The sequence below is a fragment of the Aotus nancymaae genome, unplaced genomic scaffold (genome assembly GCF_030222135.1).
Source record: "Aotus nancymaae isolate 86718 unplaced genomic scaffold, 86718_ANA_hifiasm-v0.15.2.pri h1tg000036l, whole genome shotgun sequence".
Lineage (NCBI taxonomy): Eukaryota > Metazoa > Chordata > Mammalia > Primates > Aotidae > Aotus > Aotus nancymaae.
In genome coordinates this window covers 19,215,234-19,241,413 of record NW_026988450.1, presented here as the reverse complement: position 1 = coordinate 19,241,413, position 26,180 = coordinate 19,215,234, and the positions used below count along the sequence as shown (strand labels likewise).

General features: G+C 37.5%; 1 protein-coding gene across 2 annotated transcripts in view; it reads right to left on the bottom strand.

Moving 5' to 3' along the window:
* CUNH8orf34 (chromosome unknown C8orf34 homolog) overlaps positions 1 to 26,180 on the bottom strand; it is a 443,306-nt gene that overhangs the window by 30,739 nt on the left and 386,387 nt on the right. For both annotated transcript variants that reach the window (XM_064384261.1, XM_064384262.1), the window contains exon 11: positions 4,360 to 4,410. In XM_064384261.1, the coding sequence (XP_064240331.1) occupies positions 4,360 to 4,410 (51 nt within the window). The remainder of the gene's footprint in view (positions 1 to 4,359; positions 4,411 to 26,180) is intronic.

Sequence of the window (26,180 nt, the reverse complement as noted above, 5' to 3'; positions counted from 1 at the left end):
TTACTCATCTGGGGTGTGTGTGTGTGTGTGTGTGTGTGTGTGTGTGTGTGTGTGGGTGGTTTCAGAGACAGGATCTTAACCTACGACCCAGGCTGCAGTACAGCGTTAAGATCATAGCTCAATGCAGCCTCGAGCTCCTGGGCTCAAGCAGTCCTCCTGCTTCAGCCTCCTGAAGAACTGAGACTATAGGTATTTGCCACTATGCCTCGCAAGTTTTTTTTATTTTTTTAGAGACAGAGTTTCACTATGTTGCCCAGGCTAGTTTTGAATTCCTGGCCTCTAGCAATCTTCCTGCCTTGACCTCCCAAAATTCTAAGATTACAGGCATGAAGCATCAGTCTGGTCCTAGTAATGTGATATTTTAAATGGATTAACTTCTGTACAAAAATTATGATAATCAAGATTTGGAAGTACTTGAATTTGATAAACTATTTTAAATTATACAGTTTTAAAATGAATGTTAATATGATCCAAAAACTGATTTCTATGAGTAAAATTATTCCCACCTTGAGTTATCAAGTATCTTAGATGTAAAGAGAATGTATTATTTTTAAAAATTTAATTATCAGAGCTATTTTGAGGACAAAGAAATGTAGGCAATTACAAAATATTTCATTTTTTATTTGGTCAAAACTACAAATCTTAGCCAAAAAATACATTAAAAAATAGAAAATGTAGAATAAAATCTCCATTTTCGCTTTACTCTTAGAGAAGACCATGTCATCGCTGTAGTTTTCATTTACGAAAAAAAATTGTCTAATTTCATGTGGTTATGATTCTGTCTCATTATAAAACTAGATAAAAAAAGAGACTGATCTGCAAAGAGCTGTTCAAACTTTAGTAAGAAATGTTAAGTATATTAAAAATATAAACACTATGGTTTATTTGAGCTTTATTGTGTACTAAATAAAAGTAAATGTTTGCTAGCTCAGTTTTAGTTTCAATGCTTCTAACATTTATAAATACCGTTTTTTATTGTTTGCCGATTCTAACATGAAGAAAAAAAGAGTGAAATAAAAGACTAAATGAGAAAAAAAAAAAAGACTATCATTTTCTAGCTCACATTCTAAATGTATTCTCAATGAAGAAGAGTTTAAATACATACATATTTTCTAATAAATAAATGGACTGTTTGCCAGAAAAGGCAACTAAGTTAATAAGTTAATAGTTTACTAATTAGGATCTTGCAGTTTTACTGTAAAGAACGGTCATCTGTTGGCTTCAGAAAGATCAAAAATTAGCCGGGCCCAGTGGCTCATGCTTGTAATCCCAGCACTTTGGGAGGCCTAGGTGGGCTGATTACCTGAGGTCGGAAGTTCAAGACTAGCCTGACCAACATGGAGAAATCCTGTCTCTACTAAAAATACAAAATTAGCCAGGTGTGGTGACGCGCAACTGTAATCCCAGCTACTCAAGAAGCTAAGGCAGGAGAATCGCTTGAACCTGGGAGATGGAAGTTGTAGTGAGCTGAGATCGCGCCATTGTGCTCCAGCCTGGGCAACAAGAGCAAAACTTTGTTTCAAAAAAAGAAAAAGAAAGAAAGAGCTAAAATCTAAGTGTAAGCCAATAATAAATGAAAATAGGATATAATACTGAACCCCTAAGAAAGACAGTTCACGTGTTTTACAAAACTCAAACTGAAAGTCAGTAATGGATCTCATAAACTGGAAAGATTTTATATATTTTATTTCAGACAAAAAGTTATTATTGAGAGTAGATGAATAAGAAAGATATAAACCTATAACTAAAGGTTTTCTCTTTACCTATTTTACATAAATTGGAAATTTTAAGCAAAATTAGGATTTTTTATGATGCATGCAGTTACTCCCTAGAAAGAAAGTTGGAAAAGACACTTCCAGCAAAGCTTCTTGGCACTTGAGATGCTTATGAATCAAATGAAGATCATGTTAGGATGCCGATTTTGATTATTTGGGTCTGGGCTGAGCCCCAAGATTTTGTATTTCTTACAAGACCCCTGATGATGGCAATGTTGTAGTCAGAGGACCACAGGCTGAGGAATAATAGCCTTTAAGTACTTTAAGTGAAAAGGCACAAATTCTCAACCTTGCCACACTGAGCATTTACACTTGTGTACAACATGTACATTTACATTGCACACTGGTAATTATGGAGAAAATAATCCTATTTTTCTTGGTTAAGAACTACAAAATTAGAAGACTTATTCTAAAGTTCTATCATCAGTAGGCAGCCCATGTCTTGGCCCAGCACCTCAGTACTTTCCAGGAAGGAACGCGGGATTAGACCTAGACAGGACATATTACAAGACGCATCAAGCATCACTCTTGCTGAGGTGGCCCAACACCCATAGATCCAACGGGGAATGCTGAACCAAGAGCTTGGGCAACCGTGAAATCCTTTTATGCAGTTTTATAGTTGTACACCTTGAACATTGTCTCTTCCTCCTCTTGGACAACATTAATTTTTTAAATGTATTCCACTCAATTTCTGCATCAATTTTATTAAATTGAAATTTAGAATTAGTGTTCCAACTCTCCAATTTTTTTGCACCATATATTTTGACTTTTCTAATCTAAACTTGGAAAATTTATCTAGTATCTTCTTTTTTTAAGGCTTTTTCATAATTTTTAATTGATAATAAATATATATATTGGGAGTACATGTGATAATTTAATACATTCATATAATTTATAAAGATCATTGTAGTGTAATTGGGATATCCTTCACCTTAAATATTTATCTTCTCTTTATGCTAGAAACATTCAACATATTTTCTTCTACCTATTTTGAAATATCCAATAGATTATTATAAATTATAGCAGTCTACTGATCTAACACTAGGTCTTATTTCTTCAATTATATTGTATGTTTATACACACTCATCAACCTTTCTTCATCCTTCCCTCCACACTACCCTTCCAGGCCTCTGGTAACCACCAATCTACTCTCCATCTTCACAAGATCCACTTTTTAAATTTCCACATGTAAATGAGAACATGCAACATTTGTCTTTCTGTACTTGGCTTATTTCACTTCAGATAATGACCTCCAGTTCCATCCATGTTGCTGCAAATGACAGGATTTCATTCTTTTTTATGATTGAATAATATTCCATTGTGTATATAAACCACATTTTCTTTTCCATTCATCAGTTAATGGGCACTTAGGTTGATTCCAAATTTGGCTATTGTGAATAGTGCCACAATAAACATGGGAGTGCAGATACCTCTTCAATATTGACTTCATTTCTTTTGGATATATACCTAGCAGTGGAATTGCTGGATCATATGGTAGTTCTATTTTTAGTTTCTTGAGAAATCTCTATATAGCTTTCCATACTAATTTACATTTTTTCTTTCCTTTTGCTATTCCTTCTCCATGTGCCTTTAGCAAAGCTATAACCACGTTCAAATAAGTGTGCAAACCAGAGATGTTAGAGCCTTAAAGGGCTGCTAAGCACTCTGATTTTCTTCTCCAAGTGATATTTGGAAGCAAGTGAGAGTTCAAGTGTGGGTACGCTGTTCTGAATAAATGGCCTAGACTACATAGCACATTCAGGAGGACATTTATAATGGTTTTTAAATGGATTCATACGTGTAAGAATTTTTTGAGAAATACATTCTGTCCTGTGGAGAAGTAATATTCAAATTAAATTTGTAGTACCTGTGTGCTGTGTGGTATCAAAAAACTGTTTCCCAGTTTCCTCTACCTGCAGTGGATTCAGATAGCTAATTTGGTGGCCATGATGGTCTGACTTCAGACAAAGTTTTATGGACTATGCTCACTGGTTTCTCTGAGAGTTCCCAAATAATTTGCCATTAGTCCAAAGTTCCATGACACAGAACACCCTTGGATATCTCCAAAAATAATAAATCCAGAAGTCAAAAAAATTTCCAAGTGAAATATACCATATATTTAATTGCTGGGACAGCCCTTTGCATAATGGCATGCGTGAATATCATCCCTGATGACCATTTGTCCCGTGAATGGATGCATACCTGGTATACATTGTTCTTTTAATAAGAACAAAGGTTGTGTCTTTTTTTTTTTGGTGCACACCTGAATGCAAACCATATGATTCTCATTTATTTGGATATCAACAAATGTTTGTGTATGAAAATATATATTAGTACCAGGTTTGTGCAGTTTTACCTTCATGTTCAGGATCACTGCAATGATACGCAGTATTTCTCTACCAATGAGGACCAAAACTATTTTGCTAACATATTACTTATTATCTTCTTTTTGTGTGTGTGGACATGACCACTGCACACATACAGACTAGAAACCCTACAGGTAGATGGAGAAAGCCCAAGTGAGAATTCATCCTGTGTCATAGACTGATTTCAGACTATATTAGAAGACAACCTTAAAACTCACTTCTTCCATGTAGTTTTTCAGTGAGTATCCTCCTCCACTGGAGACTTCTCCCTAGAGGTAAAGAGGAAAAGAGGTTGAAAAGGTCGGGAGAAGGAGACAAAAAGAATGAAAGAATCATGGAGAGTGAGATCTGAGGGCAACACCAAACATTTGCTATTCTCCCACCTTCTCAGTTGATAATTTGTGGGATTGTTAGTTTGCCAACTTCTTACTCTTTGAAAAAGATAAGATTTTTTGCAAAACAACAATATATCAAGTGGATCCTTTTCAAATATATTTTGCAAAACAACAATATATCTTTCAAGTGGATCTTTTTAAAATATATTTTATTTTAAGTTTCAGAATACATGTGTGGGATGTGCAGGTTTGTTACATAGGTAAACATAAGCTGTGATTGTTTGCTGTACCTATCAACCCATCACCTATGTATTAAGCCTTGCATGCATTAGCTATTTATCCTGATTCTCTTCCTCCACCCCCCTCAACAGGTCCCAGTGTCTCTTGTTCCTCTCCCTAGTTCCAGGTGTTCTCATTGCTCAGTTCTCACTTATGAGTGAGAACATGTTGTGTTTGGTTTTCTGTTCCTGTGTTAGTTTGCTGAGGGTAATGACTTCCAGCTCCATCCATGTCCCTGCATAAAACATGATCTCATGTTGATCTTAATTCATGCTAACAAATGAGCAGCTAGTGTAACTAACTAAATCTTGGAACAGAATGCTAAACAAATTGAATAACATTTTCTGTTATTAATGTTATAAATATAGTCTTATAATTAGATTAAGAAAAGAAGTCACAGATTCTGTATCTATAAATTTGTGTGAAGACCTAATACATGGACTTTAAAATATTTTTTTAGAGGACAGACCATTGACGTTGATATCTAGTCTTTACATTAAGTCTTTCTTAACCTATTAGTATGTAATTAGTAAATTCTCCATCCTTTGTGTCTTTACTACCACTTCACTAAGCACTAGTAATCACAGATGCAAATCACTGAAATTTATAAAATCAAATTAAACATATATCCTAAACTCATCTAAACATTGGTGGTCAAAATTGTCAAACAACTTGGTGTTTTGGATAAGTTATACCTTTTTATACTCCATGATGAGAGACATTTGAAAACAAATTCTGAAATATCATGAAATGATAAATTCTAGGGTACCATATGTGTTTAAAAGATAAATAAATGTACTAAAAGCTTACATTTGTTTCAACAGAATCTTTTTAACTTTCCAAAGACCAACACACATATTATCTCATTGAGGGCAAGACAATCTCAGGCCAGTTTGTTACTTAGGGAAATTGAAGCCAAGAGGGGTAGAGTAACGTGCCCTAAGTCAAGGAGCAAGGGAAAGCATTGCGTGGACAGGATTCTAGTGTAACAAACACTCTTCTTCTTTTTTTTTTTCCTGGGCTCACTGCAACCTCTGCCTCTGGGTTCAAGTGATTCTCCTGCCTCAGGCTCCCAAGTAACTAGGACTACAGACATGCACCACTACGCCCAGCTAATTTATTTTATTTTATTTTTTTAGTGAAGACAGGGTTTCATCACGTTGGCCAGGGTGGTCTTGAACTCCTTACTTCAGGTAATCTGCCTGCCTTGGCCTCCCAAGGTTCTAGAATTACAGGTGTGAGCCACTGTGTCCGGCCTAGTCTAACACTCATCTATGTCACTGAAATACAACAATTTAAAACATACAAAATTAAATTCATTTTAATTTAAAAAAAAAATTGTGATGTATTCTTGCAAGCACTTGGGGAAGAGAAGAGGGGGCACGCTCATGTCAAAACAAAAATTGAGCCAGAAATAAAATGCTGGTATTCCCCACACCTTAGAAATCACAGGTTAAATCACAAAGGTGGGAATATTTCTTTCTAAATCATATTTCCACTAACAAAACATTAATGTGCCATAGTTTAAATGTTTCCAAATGCTTCCAAGCTTGCAGGATTTTCAGTAGATAAGACAGTGAAAGAGATTAGATAGCTCTATTTGTTTAAAGCATAAAGTATTGGGAAAAATTAAGTTCATATAAATCCCTCCAACTGTGAGGAATATTAACTTGAAGCACACAGAGAAAGCTGAGAACTTACTTCAGATAAACTGTTTCTTAGAGGCAAACTTGCCACACTGTCTCCCCCTCATTCAGACAACTAATCTGGGAGTGCTATGGGCTGTTCCCACGTGGCTCTTCCATGACAGAACCAGTCCTTTGTGTACTAATCATCCTTTCTCCTTTGCCTAGGTGGTTACGGGTAAGAGGACAATGTGGCAAATTGCTCCAAGTTACAGATGTGCTTTCTGGAGCAGCCAGCGTAGGAGGCTTGCCTGGTTGGCCTCTGCACATTTGAGGGCTAACAGTGAGAGGATGGTGGAGAGCAGTTTCTGAGAGCTCACTAAAGAAGGCAATGTGTTTCCTTGCAGCTGGGGTGTATGTTTTTCCCATTTGTCTAGACATTAGCCGTCTTCTGCTAAGATTTGGTGATGACTGTGGATTTTCTTAATGATCGAATATAAATAAAGCAAGCTTCTTGACGCCTTGCTTCTTTCCTCAGCGTCACTGCCATATTTACACCACAGGAAAGGAGGAACCTACACAATACCATTTGTTTCAAGGGCCATACAACCAGAGTTTGGTGTACTGCCATTCATGAAACGGGTGACACCAACGAATGAGGAACATAAAGTAAGAGACTCCCGGAGGGACTGGTTCGGTGGTTCATGCCTGTAATCCCAGCACTTTGGGAGGCTGAGGCAGGCAAATCACTTGAGGTCAAGAGTTCGAGACCAGCCTGGCCAACATGGTGAAACCCTGTCACTACTAAAAATACAAAAATTAGCCAGGCATGGTGGTGTGCCTATAATCCCAGCTACTCGGGAGGCTGAGGCATGAGAATTGTTTGAACCTTGAAAGGTGGAAGTTGCAGTGAGCTGAGATCGCACCAATACACTCCAGCCTGGGCGACAGAGCAAGACTCCGTCGCAAAAGAAAAAAATTAAAATAAAGAGTCTTGGAGGAAAATACAGAGGAAACTAACATTTTGAAGAATATAAGTGTGGTACAAGGCCAAGTGGACAAAACAGAGAATAAGGCATCAGGATCTCTGATTCATAGGGTCAGAAGAGATGGCCCCAGTCAAGAGGCTTGATCCAATACATCTACCTCAGGTCCCCCATTTCCAACACCAGACCAGTGAAATGCCAGCCTTCCCTCCTTCCTCTTGCTGGGACTGCTGATGAAATAAAATCCCCTTCAAAGCACAAACCTATCAGTTTCTGTTGTCCTTTTCTTAATTTTAAAGAATTGACATTTTAAATATCAAGTCATTCTAACGACATAACATTTTGGTAATTATCTGGGAATGAATGAAAAATGCCATAATGCAATTTTCCTTGAAAAAGAGGGGAGAGAGGATACCAGGAGAGGCAGGCAGGGGCATGTGAAGGAGGAAAAGGAAAGAACACATGGAAATTATGTCTTAGAAAAAAAAGAAACAAGAAAAAGTATTCCCTGAAATGCGAATATTTAATATAGCCACTGTCAATATAAGTGTTTAAAGGAAAACTAGAAAATATTAACAGGTTGTAAACTCAGAGAAAAGGGGACAAAGAGGCTGATGTGATTACTGCTTTACATATGGCATGGGATGATGGCTGTCAGAGATGCAGGCTCTTGTCATTCCCCTGGTTATTTTATAGTTAAGGAAACATTCTTAGTGAGATGGAAAATCGTAGAGAGCGAGGGAGGACTAGACCCACACTGTCCTCAATCCATTGCCATTGTTATACCACGCTTCTCTTGTTTCAATCAGTAAGTATTTTCTGCTTATTCTTTTACTAATCCTTAGACAAAATGCAAACAGACCAGCACTTGTGTGTCGGGTACATTTATTCACAAACATTATATGTCTAAGACCTCTGAAGTTAATTTTCTTTAAAAAATTCCATGAGAACCCTACCTCTACCAGCATAATTTTTCTTCTCATCTTTTTCCAAGGAAATGGAATAATAATTCTAACCTACAGAGCACCCTCTTAAGAACTACCTGAGTATGTGGAACCCATGGAAGAATGGGAGCTCGATATAAATGGCCAGGGCATTTCTGAACCCAAGGGACCCACAGAACTTCACCCATCATTTTTTCTACAGGTATTTATTAAGCACTTGTGTGCCATATACTGTGTTAGGTGTTGGGACAAAGAGCTGAACAAGAGTTAATTACTACTATAAAAAGTTTACTTGAAAAAACATGTAGAAGTGATTAGGATACAAAGCAAAAGTTATTTGCTACCAGTAAGATCAAGATACTATGGGAAAAAGTAAGAGGAAAAGCATCTCGTCTTTCATTTTTTTTAACAATCATGTAATGAGCACTCCCATGTGCTGAGAACTGTTGTAGCCTCCGCACACATGTGATGAAGGAGACGACATGGAAAGAGTAGTGCCTGAGCAATATATATATATTCATTGTTGTTGTTGTTGTTGGTGGTGGTGGTGGTGGTGGTGGTGGTGGTGGTGTTTAGTCCTGAAGTCTTAGTCATTAGTCCAGATAAAGGAGCTGCTTATAGAGGAAGACTCATATTAGGAAGAAGGAAAATTTGGGATAAGGGCCCAGACACAACAGTGGAAATATGTGAAATCACAGGCATTACAATGAAGAGCACCAATTATACTACGCACTGAAATGTATGCTGTATTTTCAGACAGAGAGATATCAACATCATATATCACTTCCTAACTTCATACTATAATCTCCTGTAATGCAGCTGCTAACATGATGGTCACATGTTGTGTTTTCTAACTGCATGATTACACAGAGTTACCAAATTTACAACAGATGATGAAGAGATCAAAATTCAGAATTTTGAACTCGACAACCTCTGTAGGCAGAAACTACTATTCATGTCCGAAAGAACAGGCAGTGATTTATTTCCAATTAACGAAAAAATTAGGTACAATGATTTAGAAACTCAAAAATTTTTGGAAAACTCAAGTCTGAATTACTGATGTATCCAATAAATTGTTATGCTTGTTTTCAGACCTATATATATGCCAGATGCTGTTTCTGTTTAGTTACCCCCAATGTCTTTTCATACTGTTTACAATATTTTTGAAAATTTGCTCACAATCTTCAGAATAAATATAGCATCAATGAAGACCACCTTTCTCTGAAAATGACACTTTTAACCAGTAGAGAAGATACTTGATAACTTCAGCATTGCTAAAGACAAAAACATGGCATTAAAAGATAAAATGTTATGATTCGTTCTGCAATATCATTTTTTCCAAGTTTTTTATGTTAAACAGTTCCTTTAGTGGTTAATGCCTTGTCCCTAAAAGGATGAAAATACGAAGGAGCAACTGTGTGACTAAGGACTACAAATTAACACTAAGAATGTTAAATTTTAAATGACTTCAGGCATTTTAGTGTTCTTTCCTATTTTCTGAAAAGTGACTATTAGGTGAAAAAAAAAAACCGTTACAATTTTTCTCTTTCCTTCACTCCCATGTGAAAAAGTGGGAGGGCAAAGCCGGGAAAAAGGGGCTCCATATTTGGAAGGGTGGTGACTTTTATCAGTGGATGTTGAATAAGAAAAGGGACAGAAGGAGAGAACGTAACTGTTAGAATGAATGCATGGACTTAGAAGTAGACTGAAGTACATATTTTTCATCAATTGACTTTAGAAAGATCCATTTAACATTGAACTGGTCGTTGCACCAGTCATGTATGTTCTCTAATATTTGTTGATTATTATGTCAATAAATAATATTTCACGATTATGTACAAAAAATAGTATTTATTCATTCTTTCTAGAACTCTTTAATGTGTCAACACAGCAAATTATTAGCCATGAGATCTTAGAGAGTTACAACTTTTCTTCTGAAGCTGAGTTTCTTCAGCTATGAGGTATTAACAATAGAACCAGAAGTTTGTGTTTTATATGAGATAATGAATTAGAAAGAGTATTAAAAACTTCAAAGATTTTGGCAACCATAAAGTATGGTATTACTATTTGGTAAATATGTGTATCTCTATTGACCTACTCATCCACTGTTTTTCTGTCTCCTGCCTTGCCAAATTATGTACAGCTCTGCAAACTTGTCAGATTTCTTCCCTGTCCACATCTACTTGGGAACTTCTTTCTTGTACTTCTACTTTGTGTTTCAAGTCAGAAAGCCATCTCTGGTCCCTCTCACTCAAATCTTTAGGTGCTCCCTTGAGACTATGCCTGTTTATCAAAGCATGTGTCTTGTTCGCTGGTTACTTTGTACATCTTTTCTTACTTAACTGTGAGTTGTTGGAGGGCAAAAATTGTTTTTAATTAGTATTTGTATTCCAAGTCGTGGAACAGGGTCTGACAATACAGATAAAAAGTAAATATCTGAAAAATAAATAAATAAATGAAGGAAAACAAATTTTAGATCTTAGCTGACTGTGGATATACACAGAACCTATACAAATCATAAAGTTTGTATATAGTAGGATAAAAGGGTTAAGTCACTTTTAAAATTGGTGAATAGATATTGTTACTGAATGTGCAGTAAACTCACTGAAGAAATTGCTGATTACTTTGAGTTTTGTAAGTAATTATTGATTATGACTTTCACCTTCAAGTGAGAAAAATATATATTAATAAGTGTATTTTTTTTGGAAATTTAGTGCTATGAATATTATCTTTATAATTCTAAAATATGAAAAGACTCAAAATGGCCTCTGAAAAAAATAATAAAATATAGACTAAAAGCAAAAACCATAGGAGAAATGAACCAAAATAATACCTTAAAAAAACTAGACGGTGAAAAAGAGGGAAAGTTTAAAAATCAAAAAGAAATTTACAGGATTGTCTTTTTAAAAAAAGATCTTAGGGATGTGACAAACATTGAAGATAAGCAGAGGAGACCAAATATAAGGAAAATAGCAGATCCTGAGGAAGAAAACAAAAAGCCAGGGCAACAAATATATGCAAAAAGTTTTGATTCAAGAAAACTTTCCTGACATTAAAAATAGAAATTACATATTGCAGTGCATGCCTGACAATAATGAATCAAAATAACTACCACAAGATATATTCTAGCAAATTCATTGTATTGTTTTAAAAAAATAAGTCTTCTGAGGATCTAAACAAAAAAGGCCACATGATTTTTAAAGAGGAAATATTTATATTACTATCAGACTTTTATAGCAGAGCTTTATGCTAGAAGAAGAATGAAGTCACATACTTAAGATACTAAAATAAAAGTGTGAACCCAGTGATCTAGTACAGAAAGAGCTCTAGAAAGCCAACATGCCTAGGTATGAGAACTGGTGGTGAGTATTAACATGCAGTTGCCTGCACAAAGTCCACGTGACAGCTGAAGAGAATGTAACATGAGGCTTTACCCTCTGACATTGTGGATTTCATACAACTCTTACGAATTGCAAGATAATTGCTAAAGCATATGCAAATATTTTGTTTTCAGTATTCATGTTGTTAGATGTATTAGTATTTGTATTCTGAGACTACTGTGTGTGTAATATGGAATAAAACAAATGAGTTATGAGATATCCTAATTCTAGAGTCACTTTATCATTGAGAACCAGAATTCTTGGTATGAAAGAAAAAGGAGATAAAGATACAAGAGAAGCGGTTAAAGAAGTCTTAATATTTTCTAATTTGAATTAAAAGTGTTGATGTGAACTAAATGTCTACTGAAAAGAGAGAAATAATGACCAGCTCAGGTGCAGTAAGACACCCTGGTGACCAGACTGTCGCCTTGAAATATCATTTCTCACAAAAATAAGCTAAGACTTTAAAAAATCAGCTATTTTCAAAAAATGGCTGATTCCATGTGTGGGGCAGGAAATATACAATATGAGCTTGGCATATCCTGTGCTACCCAATAGCAAGGAAGCTATCAGAGACTACCAGGGGCATTGCAAAATGACTCATAAACAAAGGAGCTCTCATGAGTCAAAGATGGGACAATTTGAGCTTAGCAGTTATAGTAATTGCCATGTGTTGAGATGTACCAAATAAATTTAATAAAAATAAGGGTTATCTTCAGACGCTAATAGAGAAATCATTCCTTATCTTGAACACTGGTAAATAAAGAAGAGAAATCAAGCAAGTACCCTACTTTCCTGTCAGAACTGTATTACTGGCTCACCAAATAGTAAATGAGGGAAAGGGCTTCTTAACAAAAGTATTCCACCTAATACATAAAAAAGAAATTATAGAATAGAATATCACCAAATAAATGGGTATTAGTATTTAGTATCACTGGCTGCTAAGATGATAAAATGAGAAACAATCAGATATTAAATAGTCATGCCAGCTAGGTGTGGTGGCACATAACTGTAGTCCCAGTTACTTGGGAGAATGAGGTGGGAGGATCACTTGAGCCCAGGAGTTGGGGTTCACGGTTACAGTCACTTATGATTGTGCCTTTGCACTTCAGCCTGAATAACAGTGAGATCCCACCTCTATGAATAAATGCATGAATGAATGAATGGTCATGCCAAAGAGGAGCTTTATCTCATTTCCGGATAGTTTTCAGAAAAATATAAAGAACTGAAGAGCATGCTGAATTGCACCAAGAATATGATGTTAGCAAAATCCAGACTGTGGAAAGTATTACAGGTCAAATGTCCTGCATTCTTTAACAGATAACCTGTAAGCAAATGCAAGAGATGGATTTTTTAAAGTTGGCAAGGTTAACTTTGGGGTCAATGGATGCATATTTAGGTGATATAACTATTTTTTAAATGCAAGAAATTTATTACTATAAAAGAATAGTTTTTATTTGTAGTGGGAAATAGAGGTTGTGACTGGAATACTGATGGATTTTCTTAGTTGTCTGGCAAAGGACTATTTTTTTCTTTTTTTGTGAGACAGAGTCTTGCTCTGTTGCCCAGGCTGGAGTACAGTGGTGCGATCTTGGCTCACTGCAACCCCCACTTCCCAGGTTCAAGTGATTCTCCTGCCTCAGCCTCCCAAGTAGCTGGGATTACAGGCATATGCCATCACACCTGGCTAACTTTCGGTGTTTTTAATAGAGATGAGGTTTCTCCATGTTGGCGAGGCTGGTCTCAAACTCCCGACCTCAGGTGAGCCACCCACCTCAGCCTCCCAAAGTGCTGGGATTACAGGCATGAGCCAGCGCACCTGGCCACAAAGTACATTTCTTGGCCTAGGTAGTGTTCTCAGTATATTAAGTAATTAAGACATATATTTTATTTGAGTGATTTTCACTATTTGTGTTTAATCTTGCAATAAAAGATATTTAAATATAAACAGACAGCTATTTCTAATATTAAACTACACTTTTACAGGCATAATTGTAAAGTCCAAGTGAAACTTTAAAAAGTTAGAGTGAAATTTTACAAATCTCCATTTATTGTTGGCTATATCTCCAAGATCACATGCCTATTCCCTTTGATCCAAATCTTTTGGTCTAGATAAAGTGGTAACAAAACTTGGTGATGTATCTACAGAAGTAGTTAAATGACATTCTTATTGTTCTGATTTAATCTTAAACTAATCTAATTATAAAATTGACCTCATAAAAATCAGTTAGCAATTTTGATTTTTACTTTTTGAAATAAGCCTTTAAATTCTCCTCCATTAAGCTCTTTTAAAAAAATCAATAGATGTCACTTTGGAATTTGTAAAGTACCTGTATAAATTCTGTAAGGTCCGTGAAATATGAATATGAACCACATAATTTAAACCAAACATGTAATGTATTCTTTTAAAATTAAATCAACCTGTGTCTTTGCAAAATGACTAAATGGCTAAGGTGACCAACCTCCTGAACTGTGACTCAGATAGGAGCTTGGAAAAAAACTGATACCCAACACTCCTGAGATACCAAGATTTTATATCTCTCATCTTTTTGGCCCATGTTCCCTTAATTTGAAAAAGTGATTGATTTTTCAGATAAGCAGTATTACTAGGTATTTCCTTATATTTAGGGAGACATATTTCTCTAACTGATGCATGGACACAAGTAATTGTGTGTTTGTTTCTTTTAACATATGTCTCTGATTGTTTTTTTCATTCAACAACTAAAAAAACCAGTTTCACATTTCAGACACCTTTGCATTATTTAATACACATTAAAAGGCTATAGAACAATGTAAACTTTGTAAGAAAAATTATTTTTCACTGACTTGTAAACAAATTTGGGTCATATAATACAGAAGAACATTTAAATTCAAAATTGTACTTCTAATCCTTAAAATATTTAATTGAGGGGGCCTTCATTTCTGTTTTTTAATTAATTCCACAAGTGATTTAGAGAAAATGCTAACTGCAGAATTAAGGTTTAAACCAAATTAGCAAACTGCATGAATGAACGTCATCTAGCCTGTCATAAACATGGCAGCTGATACCATAAGCAGTGTCACTAGTAAAGTTGTGCCTTGATGGGAGTAAACGTGTAGAAGCATAATCAATTGTCTAAGAAAAAGAAGTGACCTCCAAATAAATAAAAGAAGTGACTTAGAATCAGAAGATGGAAGGGGCTGTAGTTTATTCAAATTATTACAATTACTAACGCTGAAGTTTCACCTACAGTCTCTAGGATATTTTGAAAGGTGATTTCCATTAGTGTGTCTAAACTCACCACCAGCGTTTATGTACAGTATTTCTTTTGCTTATGTTGGCTGGCCATTAGACTAAGACTTGGCCTAGACTCTACGTCCTGTCAGAGGTGACAAAGGTGTCACCTAGACCAGTAAGAAGACAGGCTTTGGAGTCAAACAACGTGTTCCAACTCCAGTTTTGCTACTTATGCTTATGGACATTGGGCAAGTTTATATAACTTCCTTGATTTCAATTTTCTTATCTGTAAATGATGATAACACCATTTTCCTCAGGGGTTATTATGAGAATTAAATGAAATACTATCTATAAAGCATAGAGGACAAGGACAAATCTCTGACTGTCATTATTATAAATCGTTGTGATGATAAACATTAGTACTAGTATTTAGAGTGTTCATAATGAATGAAAGGCAGGAAAAAACAACCTAATATTGTGTAAGGTACAAAAATTAGGGATCTACTTAAGAGTTTAGTAATATAGCTAAGAAGGAAATCAGATGCTACTTCTTCATTTATCTCTTCTTATTTTTGTGTTACATTCATTAGAAGAATCTTGTATTTTCAATGACGGGAAATTATCAAATGGCTTCATATACAAGTAAGTTTTCAGGAGTAAATTCATGGACAAATGGAAGATTGATTAACAAAGGAACACTTTGAGAAATTGTTGCTACAAGGGAGTAAGACAGCATCCTTAGCAAGTCCTCATTCTGACTATCTATTCATCTTAATCTCAGGAAGCTCTCAGTGCTCTACTCATACTGAATAACCCCCAGGGCCCCCAAAGGCAGTGTCTCTTCTGTCTCTTTGTCTCTGTTTCCCCACCTTTATCCTTCCTTTCCTCTTCCAGATGTTTTTTTGAACATTCCATGTCCTCTTCCTGATGTCACCTGGTAAATACACTTGGAAGTTCTCAGCTCCAATGCCACTTGTTTGAGGAAGACTCCCCGCCCCACACGTTCGTGTGGCACTCACTCCCCTCTGCTATGTGCTCTCTTGACTCCCTACTGTTAGAAAACCTGCCCACTGACTGCACTGATAGAAGTGATCTCTCCTACATTGTTGACTCCGCAGACTCAACCTTAATATTTGCAATGCTTGGGCCAAGAGGTCAGACAAAGGTCTGCACTGCCAACAAACTATCACACAAGTTGTATTTTGACTTTCAATCAGACTTGGAAGGGCAGTTTCAAATTTGGAATTCGTGCATTCCTTCAAGTGCTGCACCGAACTTGGCAGAAAAAAGAAAGCAGCAAGGGAGTGCTAACCCCTAACTGTATCTCCCTGTCCCCTCTCTCCACACCGTACATTCCACCACAAGGGGCTCTGCAAGGACATTATGTGGATATCTCTACCTGCATGTCCAAGCCAGTCCACATATCCCCATAACGGCTGCCTCTTGCCCACTACTCAGACCTAGAGTTAGCTGTAGGGAATGATGGACTGAGGAAAGAGGCCCTTGCAGGTCCAGGGAGCAGGCTTGGGATCTCTAGTGAAGGTGATTCTCAGATTCTATTATCTACCACATACTCAGGCTCCAGATGGATATATTTCCTTGATCCCATGGACTCCTCATCCATGGGGAGGGATACAGCCTTGGGCCAGTCTAAGGCAACCAGTGAAGCTCTTTTATGGTGGACATATCTATCTCTTTACCATTGATAGTACTTAGTGCAGGGCTTGGCACCTGAGTCTCTCCACAACAGTTCTTGAATGAATAATGAATGAGGATTATTACAAGAAGCACAAATATCTAATTTAATATACAAAAGATAGTAGAAGATCCAATCAGAAGACATAAAGACAAAAACTTTTTGTAACAATTTTGAATATTTCAAATTGCCAGGATCAAGGATATTCTAGTAGCAAGAGATGGGGGAAAAGTCATATTTTAGATTAAGTATGCACATGAAGTAGAGAAAGACATTTAAAAAATTTACTGTGTTTGTTTTGAGTTGTAAAATGACCCCAAAACACAGGTAAACAAAAATAAACTACAGGTAAAACAGAGGAAGAAGGGAGTAAGATCCCGTTGAATTGCCTACCACAAAGACATCATCAGACACATCACATTAAATGTTACTTTTGAGAAGAAATCAAAGTCAAAACTTCTCTCTAGGGAAGGCTGCATCATTAGCAGGGAAAATGGATAAGACTTTAAAAGGAAACAAAGTTAGGAAAGCATATGAAATTAGCTTATTGGAGAAGATACCATTGAAATCACATTCCACTAAGGAAAGACTATACCATTGTCTAAACCCCTTCAGTCTAGTTTTAAATGATTGTTTACAAATTCATTCATTGGGAGTTTAGTCAAAGAAGATTGTAGCATGAACTGAAAACAAGTAAGTCCCTCGCACTCCAAGGAGAATTTATCCAGTAGGAATCGGTTTCATTGATGCCTAGAACAAACTTTACAGACCAATCAGTAAGTAAGGGTAAAACCACAAAGTGATACCAGACCCAGCAACTTAATGAACCACAATTCCAATGCTTCATTAAATCTAAGGCAGGGCACAGAGTGTGGGCCCTGCGATGATGTTCCAAGTCTCTTTGATGCAATACAGTTTTCCTTCGTGGCCTAAAACCCTTGTCCCTTTGGGGACTACATGAGCCCCAAGATATTCTATAAGAAGAAATTTCTCTGTTAATTCTTAGTCCAAAAAGTGAATTTAATGTGCCTTACAGAACAAAGCTTACTTTGGGACCCTGAAAAGGCAAAACCACATCATAGAGAGTAAGAGGATATCTTCTATTCTCATGAAGGTATGCCCATCTTTAGAACCCAGTTCAAAGCAAACATCTTTTGAGGTCTTACTGAACCTGACTGAACACTGAGGTTTATTACAATGTTTTTGCATGTGTTTGCATTTTGTGAAAACGGCTAAAATCAGAAACAGAGGAGCCAAAAAGATATCCTGCCAAGTCTGGGAATCTAAAAGCCAGAAATTTCAAGAGAACAGAATAATTCTTATAACATGTGTAGCCTAATTTTATGGGCTTTCAATGTTAATTGAGATAAACACCTAAAATCTTGGGGTCTTTTTGACAACAAATTTCAGAGCCAAACAATTTAGCCCTGTCTGAAACCCATACCAATATTACAGGTTGAAAATTAAATGTAAATCATCTTATGATCACTGCCAGTTAGTTAAATATATCAATTTAATAAAGCCAAGTTATGAAACAGCAACCTCAACGTTCTTAAAGATCACAAGTCTCTCGGGAGTTTTCTATACTCTTGCAGGATACCCTGCGAAGCTCCAAGATGACACAAATCAAGCTAATCAAGGCCCTTTGCACACATAGTGTTACTTCAGAAAATTAAGAGAATCTTTAATCACTGATTTGGCCAAGCACCAGACTTATCACTGGTCACCACATGCAATCATGCAGTGTGCCCCAGCCAAGAGGGTAAGTGGGAGTAGTATTGGCCATGTTTATAGGGAAGAAAGAGCTTCAGTAGTGATGGGGAGATTTAAAAAATGTACAACAATAAGTTTTCAAAGTTGTCAAGAAGCTGAAACTAGCCCAGTGAAATTAATTGCAAAATACTCTACTATGCTTTTTTTTTTTTAAATCACATAGACACAGGATTATAAAAACATAGCCACATTATAGTTAGTGTCAAAGGAAAAAGGGGGTAGGGGAAATTTTAGTGTGAACCAGAAATGCAGTGGAAGCTATTTAAAAAGCCATTTCAAAAGTAGACATCATTAGTGAAGGTATAGCAAATTTCTCCAGGCTGTTAATGGGTGAATTGTACTTTGTTGATCAGGTTAGAGCACCGTGGTTGTTTGGTGTGTTGGTGGCAAATAGAGAGGGGTCTAGAAATAAGGTCACATGAAGAATGATTGGAGAATTTACTCATTTTTCATCAGAAGGACGGAGACCTAAACAAAGAGTGATTGTGATATTTAATTGAAGATTTAAAAGATGGAAAGGGAATTAGAGGATTTCAGAGAGTCAAATTGGGGCTGATAGATGAAAATTTCAGGGAGACAGTTTTTTGTTATTTTATTTTCTCAAAATAAGGGAGCACTGGTCTAGAGGACCACTAAAATATAAGCGGGAGCAGGAAGTTTCAAGAAAGAGCTGTTGCCTGAAATCCTGAGGGCAGGGTAAAGTAGTGGGTTATAGAAGGAGTGCCTCATTGGGGAAGAAATGGCTTCATATTCTGATACCTATTATCTATTGTGGTCTCTTCCTAAAGTTCCAAAGTTAGACCACTAAATTGAGGCAAATTGGTAGTGAGGGGACAGAATTAGATTGACTCTTGCTTCTCATACTTAGAACCTTGTTGCATTTAACTTGGGAGAAGAAGGTGGAAAAGTCTTCAGATAGCCGTGCTTTTGACGGTGTCATCATCTGAATAAAGGTAAGGAAATTGACCTTTATCCAGTACCTGCTATAGACCAAGCTTATGTACTGCTGCACTCAATATCCCTGCAAAGGAAATACCTCTATTTCACAGCTGTAGAAGCTGAGACTAAGATTCCAAGGTAGAGCTAGGAATCCATAGCCAATGTCTTTCTAGATGACAGGAAATAAAAACAACTATTGCATTAGTAAAATTAAATGTTTAAATAGTGACAGAGGTTGATTTAAACTCACTCCTGGACCCCTAATCTAGTTATCTTTCCATTATCTTATGTAGATGTTTTCCACTTCTTAGTTTTGCTACTCCAGGGTCAACCCAACAAAGTATTTATATTAAACCTCAATGTAAATTATTATGGACAAATGAACTCCTTGCAAATATACATAAAGTCACTTAATGTCACATAAAGTCATTTAAAGGAAAAGAACCTATTGTGAGTTATGAAATCTTGTGTTAGACTCTTATAAGAATTTAATAAATAATATTGCAAAAAGCCTCATGCTCAGATGAATTAGTTCATTTCTGCCAGGAGGAAGTAGTAGGTGCAACTGTTTGAATCACTCAGTGTTTCCTCCAAGCTTCCAGAATATAAACGTATTATTCAACACTCCTGGGAAACAAAGCTCCAAATTAGCAAAAGGAGTATTGGCTTTGGACATGAGATTGGGTCTGATTCTTTTTTTCTGACAGTTGTTTATTAGGTATGTGTGGCCTCTGAGGCAAGTCATTTCAATTCCCCAAGTCTTTCTTTCTTCAGTTGTAAAGTGAGAGCGAAACTAAGAATGCTTTTGATTAAAAGAATTAGAGGCAATATCTATAAATCACAGTGCTAGGCACACAAATGATTCTCATTTTCATTATGTCCTATTACTCCAACGACACAGCCCCCCTGTCACCTAATTCTCCAGCTGTGCTGACCTGTGGGTGGCCTCCACTGGCTGTCCTCCACCTGTGTTGTAATGACTCTTCCCAGAAACCCCCTTCACTATCAAGCCAGAGGCCGCCTTCTCCGAGAAGCTGTCTCCGATCAGGCTCCAGCCTGCAGGCTACTTCGTGTGCCTCTGCCTCTCCATACGCATGCCATGCATACCTCTGTCACAGCACTTCCTTGCTCTCACAAACATCCGTTCATTCGGCTGCCCTTCCAGTCATACTGTAAGTGCTTTAATGGCAGTGAGTATATCTTTCATTTCCAGATTCCCATACCTCACAGAGTATTTCCCCATAGAAAATGCTCAATAGATGTTTGTTGAACAAATGGATAAACTAAGCCTAGAAAGTCAGTATGGCATGTTCTTTCTTTTTTTTTTTTTTTTTTTTTTTTTAATATATTTATTTATTGCGTTTTAGGTTTTGGGGTACATGTGAAAAACATGCAAGGTTGTTGCATAGGTGCATACGTGGCAGTGTGATTTGCTGCCTTCCTCCCCTTCACCCATATCTGGCATTTCTCCCCATGCTATCCCTCCCCAATTCCCCACCCCCCCGCTGTCCCCCCCACTCCCCCACAACAGACCCCCATGTATAGTGCTCCCCTCCCTGTGTCCATGTGTTCTCCTTGTTCAACACCCGCCTATGAGTGAGAACATGTGGTGTTTGATTTTGTGTTCTTGTGTCAGTTTGCTGAGAATGATGGTTTCCAGGTTCATCCATGTCCCTACAAAGGACGCGAACTCCTCGTTTTTAATGGCTGCATAATATTCCATGGTGTATATGTGCCACATTTTTCCTGTCCAGTCTATCATCGATGGGCATTTGGGTTGGTTCCAGGTCTTTGCTATTGTAAACTGTGCTGCTATGAACATTCGTGTGCATGTGTCCTTATAGTAGAACGATTTATAATCCTTTGGATAAATGCCCAGTAATGGGATTGCTGGGTCAAATGGAATTTCTATTTCTAGGTCCTTGAGGAATCGCCACACTGTTTTCCACAATGGTTGAACTAATTTACACTCCCACCAACAGTGTAAAAGTGTTCCTATTTCTCCACATCCTCTCCAGCATCTGTTGTCTCCGGATTTTTTAATGATTGCCATTCTAACTGGTGTGAGATGGTATCTCAATGTAGTTTTGATTTGCATTTCTCTAATGGCCAGTGATGATGAGCATTTTTTCATATGCTTGTTGGCCTCCTGTATGTCTTCTTTTGTAAAGTATCTGTTCATATCCTTCGCCCACTTTTGAATGGGCTTGTTTGTTTTTTTCTTGTAAATCTTTTTTAGCTCATTGTAAATTCTGGATATCAGCCCTTTGTCAGATGGGTAGGCTGCAAAAATTTTTTCCCATTCTGTTGGTTGCCGATTCACTCTATTGAATGTTTCTTTTGCTGTGCAGAAGCTGTGGAGTTTGATTAGGTCCCATTTGTCTATTTTGGCTTTTGTTGCCAATGCTTTTGGTGTTTTGGTCATGAAGTCCTTGCCTACGCCTATGTCCTGAATGGTTTTGCCTAGGTTTCCTTCTAGTGATTTTATGGTGTTAGGTCTTATGTTTAAGTCTTTAATCCATCTGGAGTCAATTTTAGTGTAAGGTGTCAGGAAGGGGTCCAGTTTCTGCTTTCTGCATATGGCTAGCCAGTTTTCCCAACACCACTTATTGAACAGGGAATCCTTTCCCCATTGCTTGTTTTTATCGGGTTTGTCAAAGATCGGGTGGTTGTAGATATGTTGTGTTGCCTCCGACGCCTCTGTTCTGTTCCATTGGTCTATATCTCTGTTTTGGTACCAGTACCATGCTGTTTTGATTACTGTAGCCTTGTAGTAGAGTTTGATGTCTGGTAGTGTGATGCCTCCTGCTTTGTTCTTTTTGCTTAGAATTGACTTGGCTATGCGGGCTCTCTTTTGGTTCCATATGAAGTTTAAGGTGGTTTTTTCCAGTTCTGTGAAGAAGGTCATTGGTAGCTTGATGGGGATAGCATTGAATCTGTATATTACTTTGGGCAGTATGGCCATTTTCACGATATTAATTCTTCCTAACCATGAACATGGAATGTTTCTCCATCTGTTTGTGTCCTCTCTTATTTCGTTGAGCAGTGATTTGTAGTTCTCCTTGAAGAGGTCCTTTACGTTCCTTGTTAGTTGTATTCCTAGGTATTTTATTCTCTTTGTAGCAATTGTGAATGGCAGTTCGTTCTTGATTTGGCTCTCTTTAAGTCTGTTATTGGTGTATAGGAATGCTTGTGATTTTTGCACATTGATTTTGTATCCTGAGACTTTGCTGAAGTTGCTTATCAGTTTCAGGAGCTTTTGGGCTGAGATGAGGGGGTCTTCGAGATATACAATCATGTCGTCTGCAAATAGAGACAATTTGACTTCCTCCTTTCCTAATTGAATACCCTTTATTTCTTTTTCTTGCCTGATTGCTCTGGCTAGAACTTCCAGTACTATATTGAATAGGAGTGGTGAGAGAGGGCATCCTTGTCTAGTGCCAGATTTCAAAGGGAATGCTTCCAGTTTTTGCCCGTTCAGTATGATATTGGCTGTCGGTTTGTCGTAAATAGCTTTTATTATTTTGAGATACGTTCCATCGATACCTAGTTTATTGAGGGTTTTTAGCATAAAGGGCTGTTGAATTTTGTCGAAGGCCTTCTCTGCATCTATTGAGATAATCATGTGGTTTTTGTCTTTGGTTCTGTTTATGTGGTGAATTACATTTATAGACTTGCGTATATTGAACCAGCCTTGCATCCCCGGGATGAATCCTACTTGATCATGGTGGATAAGCTTTTTGATGTGCTGTTGTAATCGGCTTGCCATTATTTTATTGAAGATTTTTGCATCTATGTTCATCATGGATATTGGCCTGTAGTTTTCTTTTCTTGTTGAGTCTCTGCCAGGTTTTGGTATTAGAATGATGTTGGTCTCATAAAATGATTTGGGGAGGATTCCCGCTTTTTGGATTATTTGGAATAGTTTCAGTAGGAATGGTACCAGTTCCTCTTTGTATGTCTGGTAGAATTCGGCTGTGAACCCATCTGGACCTGGGCTTTTTTTGGGTGGTAGGCTCTTAATTGCTGCCTCGACTTCAGACCTAGTTATTGGTCTATTCAGGGTTTCGACTTCTTCCTGGTTTAGGCTTGGGAGGAGGCAGCTGTCCAGGAATTTATCCATTTCTTCCAGGTTTTCTAATTTATGTGCATAGAGTTGTTTGTAATAATCTCTGATGATGGTTTGAATTTCTGTGGAATCTGTGGTGATATCCCCTTTGTCATTTTTTATTGCATCTATTTGATTATTCTCTCTTTTCTTTTTTATTAGTCTGGCTAGTGGTCTGTCTATTTTGTTGATCTTTTCAAAAAACCAGCTCCTGGATTTATTGATTTTTTGAAGGGTTTTTCATGTCTCTATCTCCTTCAATTCTGCTTTGATCTTAGTTATTTCTTGTCTTCTGCTAGGTTTTGAGTTTTTTTGATCTTGCTCCTCTAGCTCTTTCAATTTTGACGATAGGGTGTCAATTTTAGATCTCTCCTTTCTTCTCATGTGGGCACTTATTGCTATATATTTTCCTCTAGAGACTGCTTTAAATGTGTCCCAGAGATTCTGGTATGTGGTGTCTTCATTCTCGTTGGTTTCGAAGAACGTCTTTATTTCTGCCTTCATTTCATTGTTTATCCAGTCAACATTCAGGAGAAAGTTGTTCATTTTCCATGAGGCTGTGCGGTTCTGGGTTGGTTTCTGAATTCTGAGTTCTAACTTGATTGCACTGTGGTCTGAGAGACTGTTTGTTATGGTTTCCGTTCTTTTGCATTTGCTGAGGAGTGATTTACTTCCAATTATGTGGTCAATTTTAGAGTAGGTGTGATGTGGTGCTGAGAAGAATGTATATTCTGTGGATTTGGGGTGGAGAGTTCTGTAAATGTCTATTAGGTTTGCTTGTTCCAGGTCTGAGTTCAAGTCCTGGATATCCTTGTTAATTTTCTGTCTCGTTGATCTGTCTAATATTGACAATGGTGTGTTGAAGTCTCCCACTATTATTGTGTGGGAGTCTAGGTCTCTTTGTAAGTCTTTAAGAACTTGCCTTATGTATCTGGGTGCTCCTGTATTAGGTGCATATATATTTAGGATCGTTAGCTCTTCTTGCTGCATTGATCCTTTTACCATTATGTAATGTCCTTCTTTGTCTCTTTTGATCTTTGTTGCTTTAAAGTCTATTTTATCAGAGATGAGAATTGCAACTCCTGCTTTTTTTTGCTCTCCATTTGCTTGGTAAATCTTCCTCCATCCCTTTATTTTGAGCCTTTTTGTATCCTTGCATGCGAGATGGGTTTCCTGGATACAGCACACTGATGGGTTTTGGCTTTTTATCCAATTTGCCAGTCTGTGTCTTTTGATTGGGGCATTTAGTCCGTTTACATTTAGGGTTAATATTGTTATGTGTGAATTCGATCCTGTCATTTTGGTGCTAGGTGGCTGTTTTGCCCTTTGGTTGATGCAGATTCTTCATTGTGTTGATGCTCTTTACCTTTTCATGTGTTTTTGGAGTGGCTGGTACTGGTTGTTCTTTTCTATGTGTAGTGCCTCCTTCAGGAGCTCTTGTAGAGCTGGTCTGGTGGTGATGAACTCTCTGAGTTCTTGCTTGTTCACAAAGGATTTTATTTTTCCTTCACTTATGAAGCTTAGTTTGGCTGGATACGAAATTCTGGGTTGAAAGTTCTTTTCCTTAAGGATGTTGAATATCGGCCCCCACTCTATTCTGGCCTGTAGGGTTTCTGCTGAGAGATCTGCAGTGAGTCTGATGGGCTTCCCTTTGTGGGTAACCCGACCTTTCTCTCTGGCTGCCCTTAGTATTTTCTCCTTCATTTCAACCCTGGTGAATCTGATGATTATGTGTCTTGGGGTTGCTCTTCTAGAGGAGTATCTTTGTGGTGTTCTCTGTATTTCCTGGACTTGAATCTTGGCCTGCCTTGTTAGGTTGGGGAAGTTTTCCTGGATAATATCCTGAAGAGTATTTTCTAGCTTGGATGCATTCTCTTCATCACATTCAGGTACACCTATCAAACGGAGATTAGGTCTTTTCACATAGTCCCATATTTCTTGTTGACTTTGTTCATTCCTTTTTACCCTGTTTTCTCTAATCTTGCCTTCTCGTTTTATTTCATTGAGTTGATCTTCGACCTCTGATATCCTTTCTTCTGCTTGGTCAATTCGGCTGTTGAAACTTGTGCATGCTTCACGAAGTTCTCGTGTTGTGTTTTTCAGCTCCATCAATTCGCTCATATTCCTCTCTAAGTTGTCCATTCTTGTTAGCATTTCATCAAGTCTTTTTTCAAGGTTCTTAGTTTCTTTGCATTGGGTTAGAACATGTTCTTTTAGCTCACGGAAGTTTCTTATTATCCACTTTCTGAAAGCTGATTCTGTCATTTCATCACACTCATTCTCCATCCAGTCTTGTTCCCTTGCTGGTGAGGAGTTGTGATCCCTTGTAGGAGGAGAAGTGTTCTGGTTTTGGGTGTTTTCATCCTTTTTGCGCTGGTTTCTTCCCATCTTTGTGGATTTATCCACCTGTTGACTTTGTAGTTGTTGTCTTTCTGATTTTGGTAATTTTAAGTCTGCTGTGGCAGAACTCATAAACCCCCTGCTCTTCCCCCCAGGTGTTCTGTCCCAGGGAGTTACTGTTTTATGATGTTCCCCTGTGCGGTTGCTGTTTTCCCTGCCCACAAGGTGGCAGCCTAGTCACACTCAGGTTGCAGAGGCTTCGCTAAGCTGCTGTGGGCTCCACCCAGCTTCCGTGTGAACTTCTGGGTGTAGTTAGAACTGCTTCCGCGATGTTGGCCCACCCCTGTAGTGACGGAGTCTCTGTAGTGGCGGATTGCCTTGTTAGATTGCCCTGGGAACAGCAGGGTGCCTATGGAG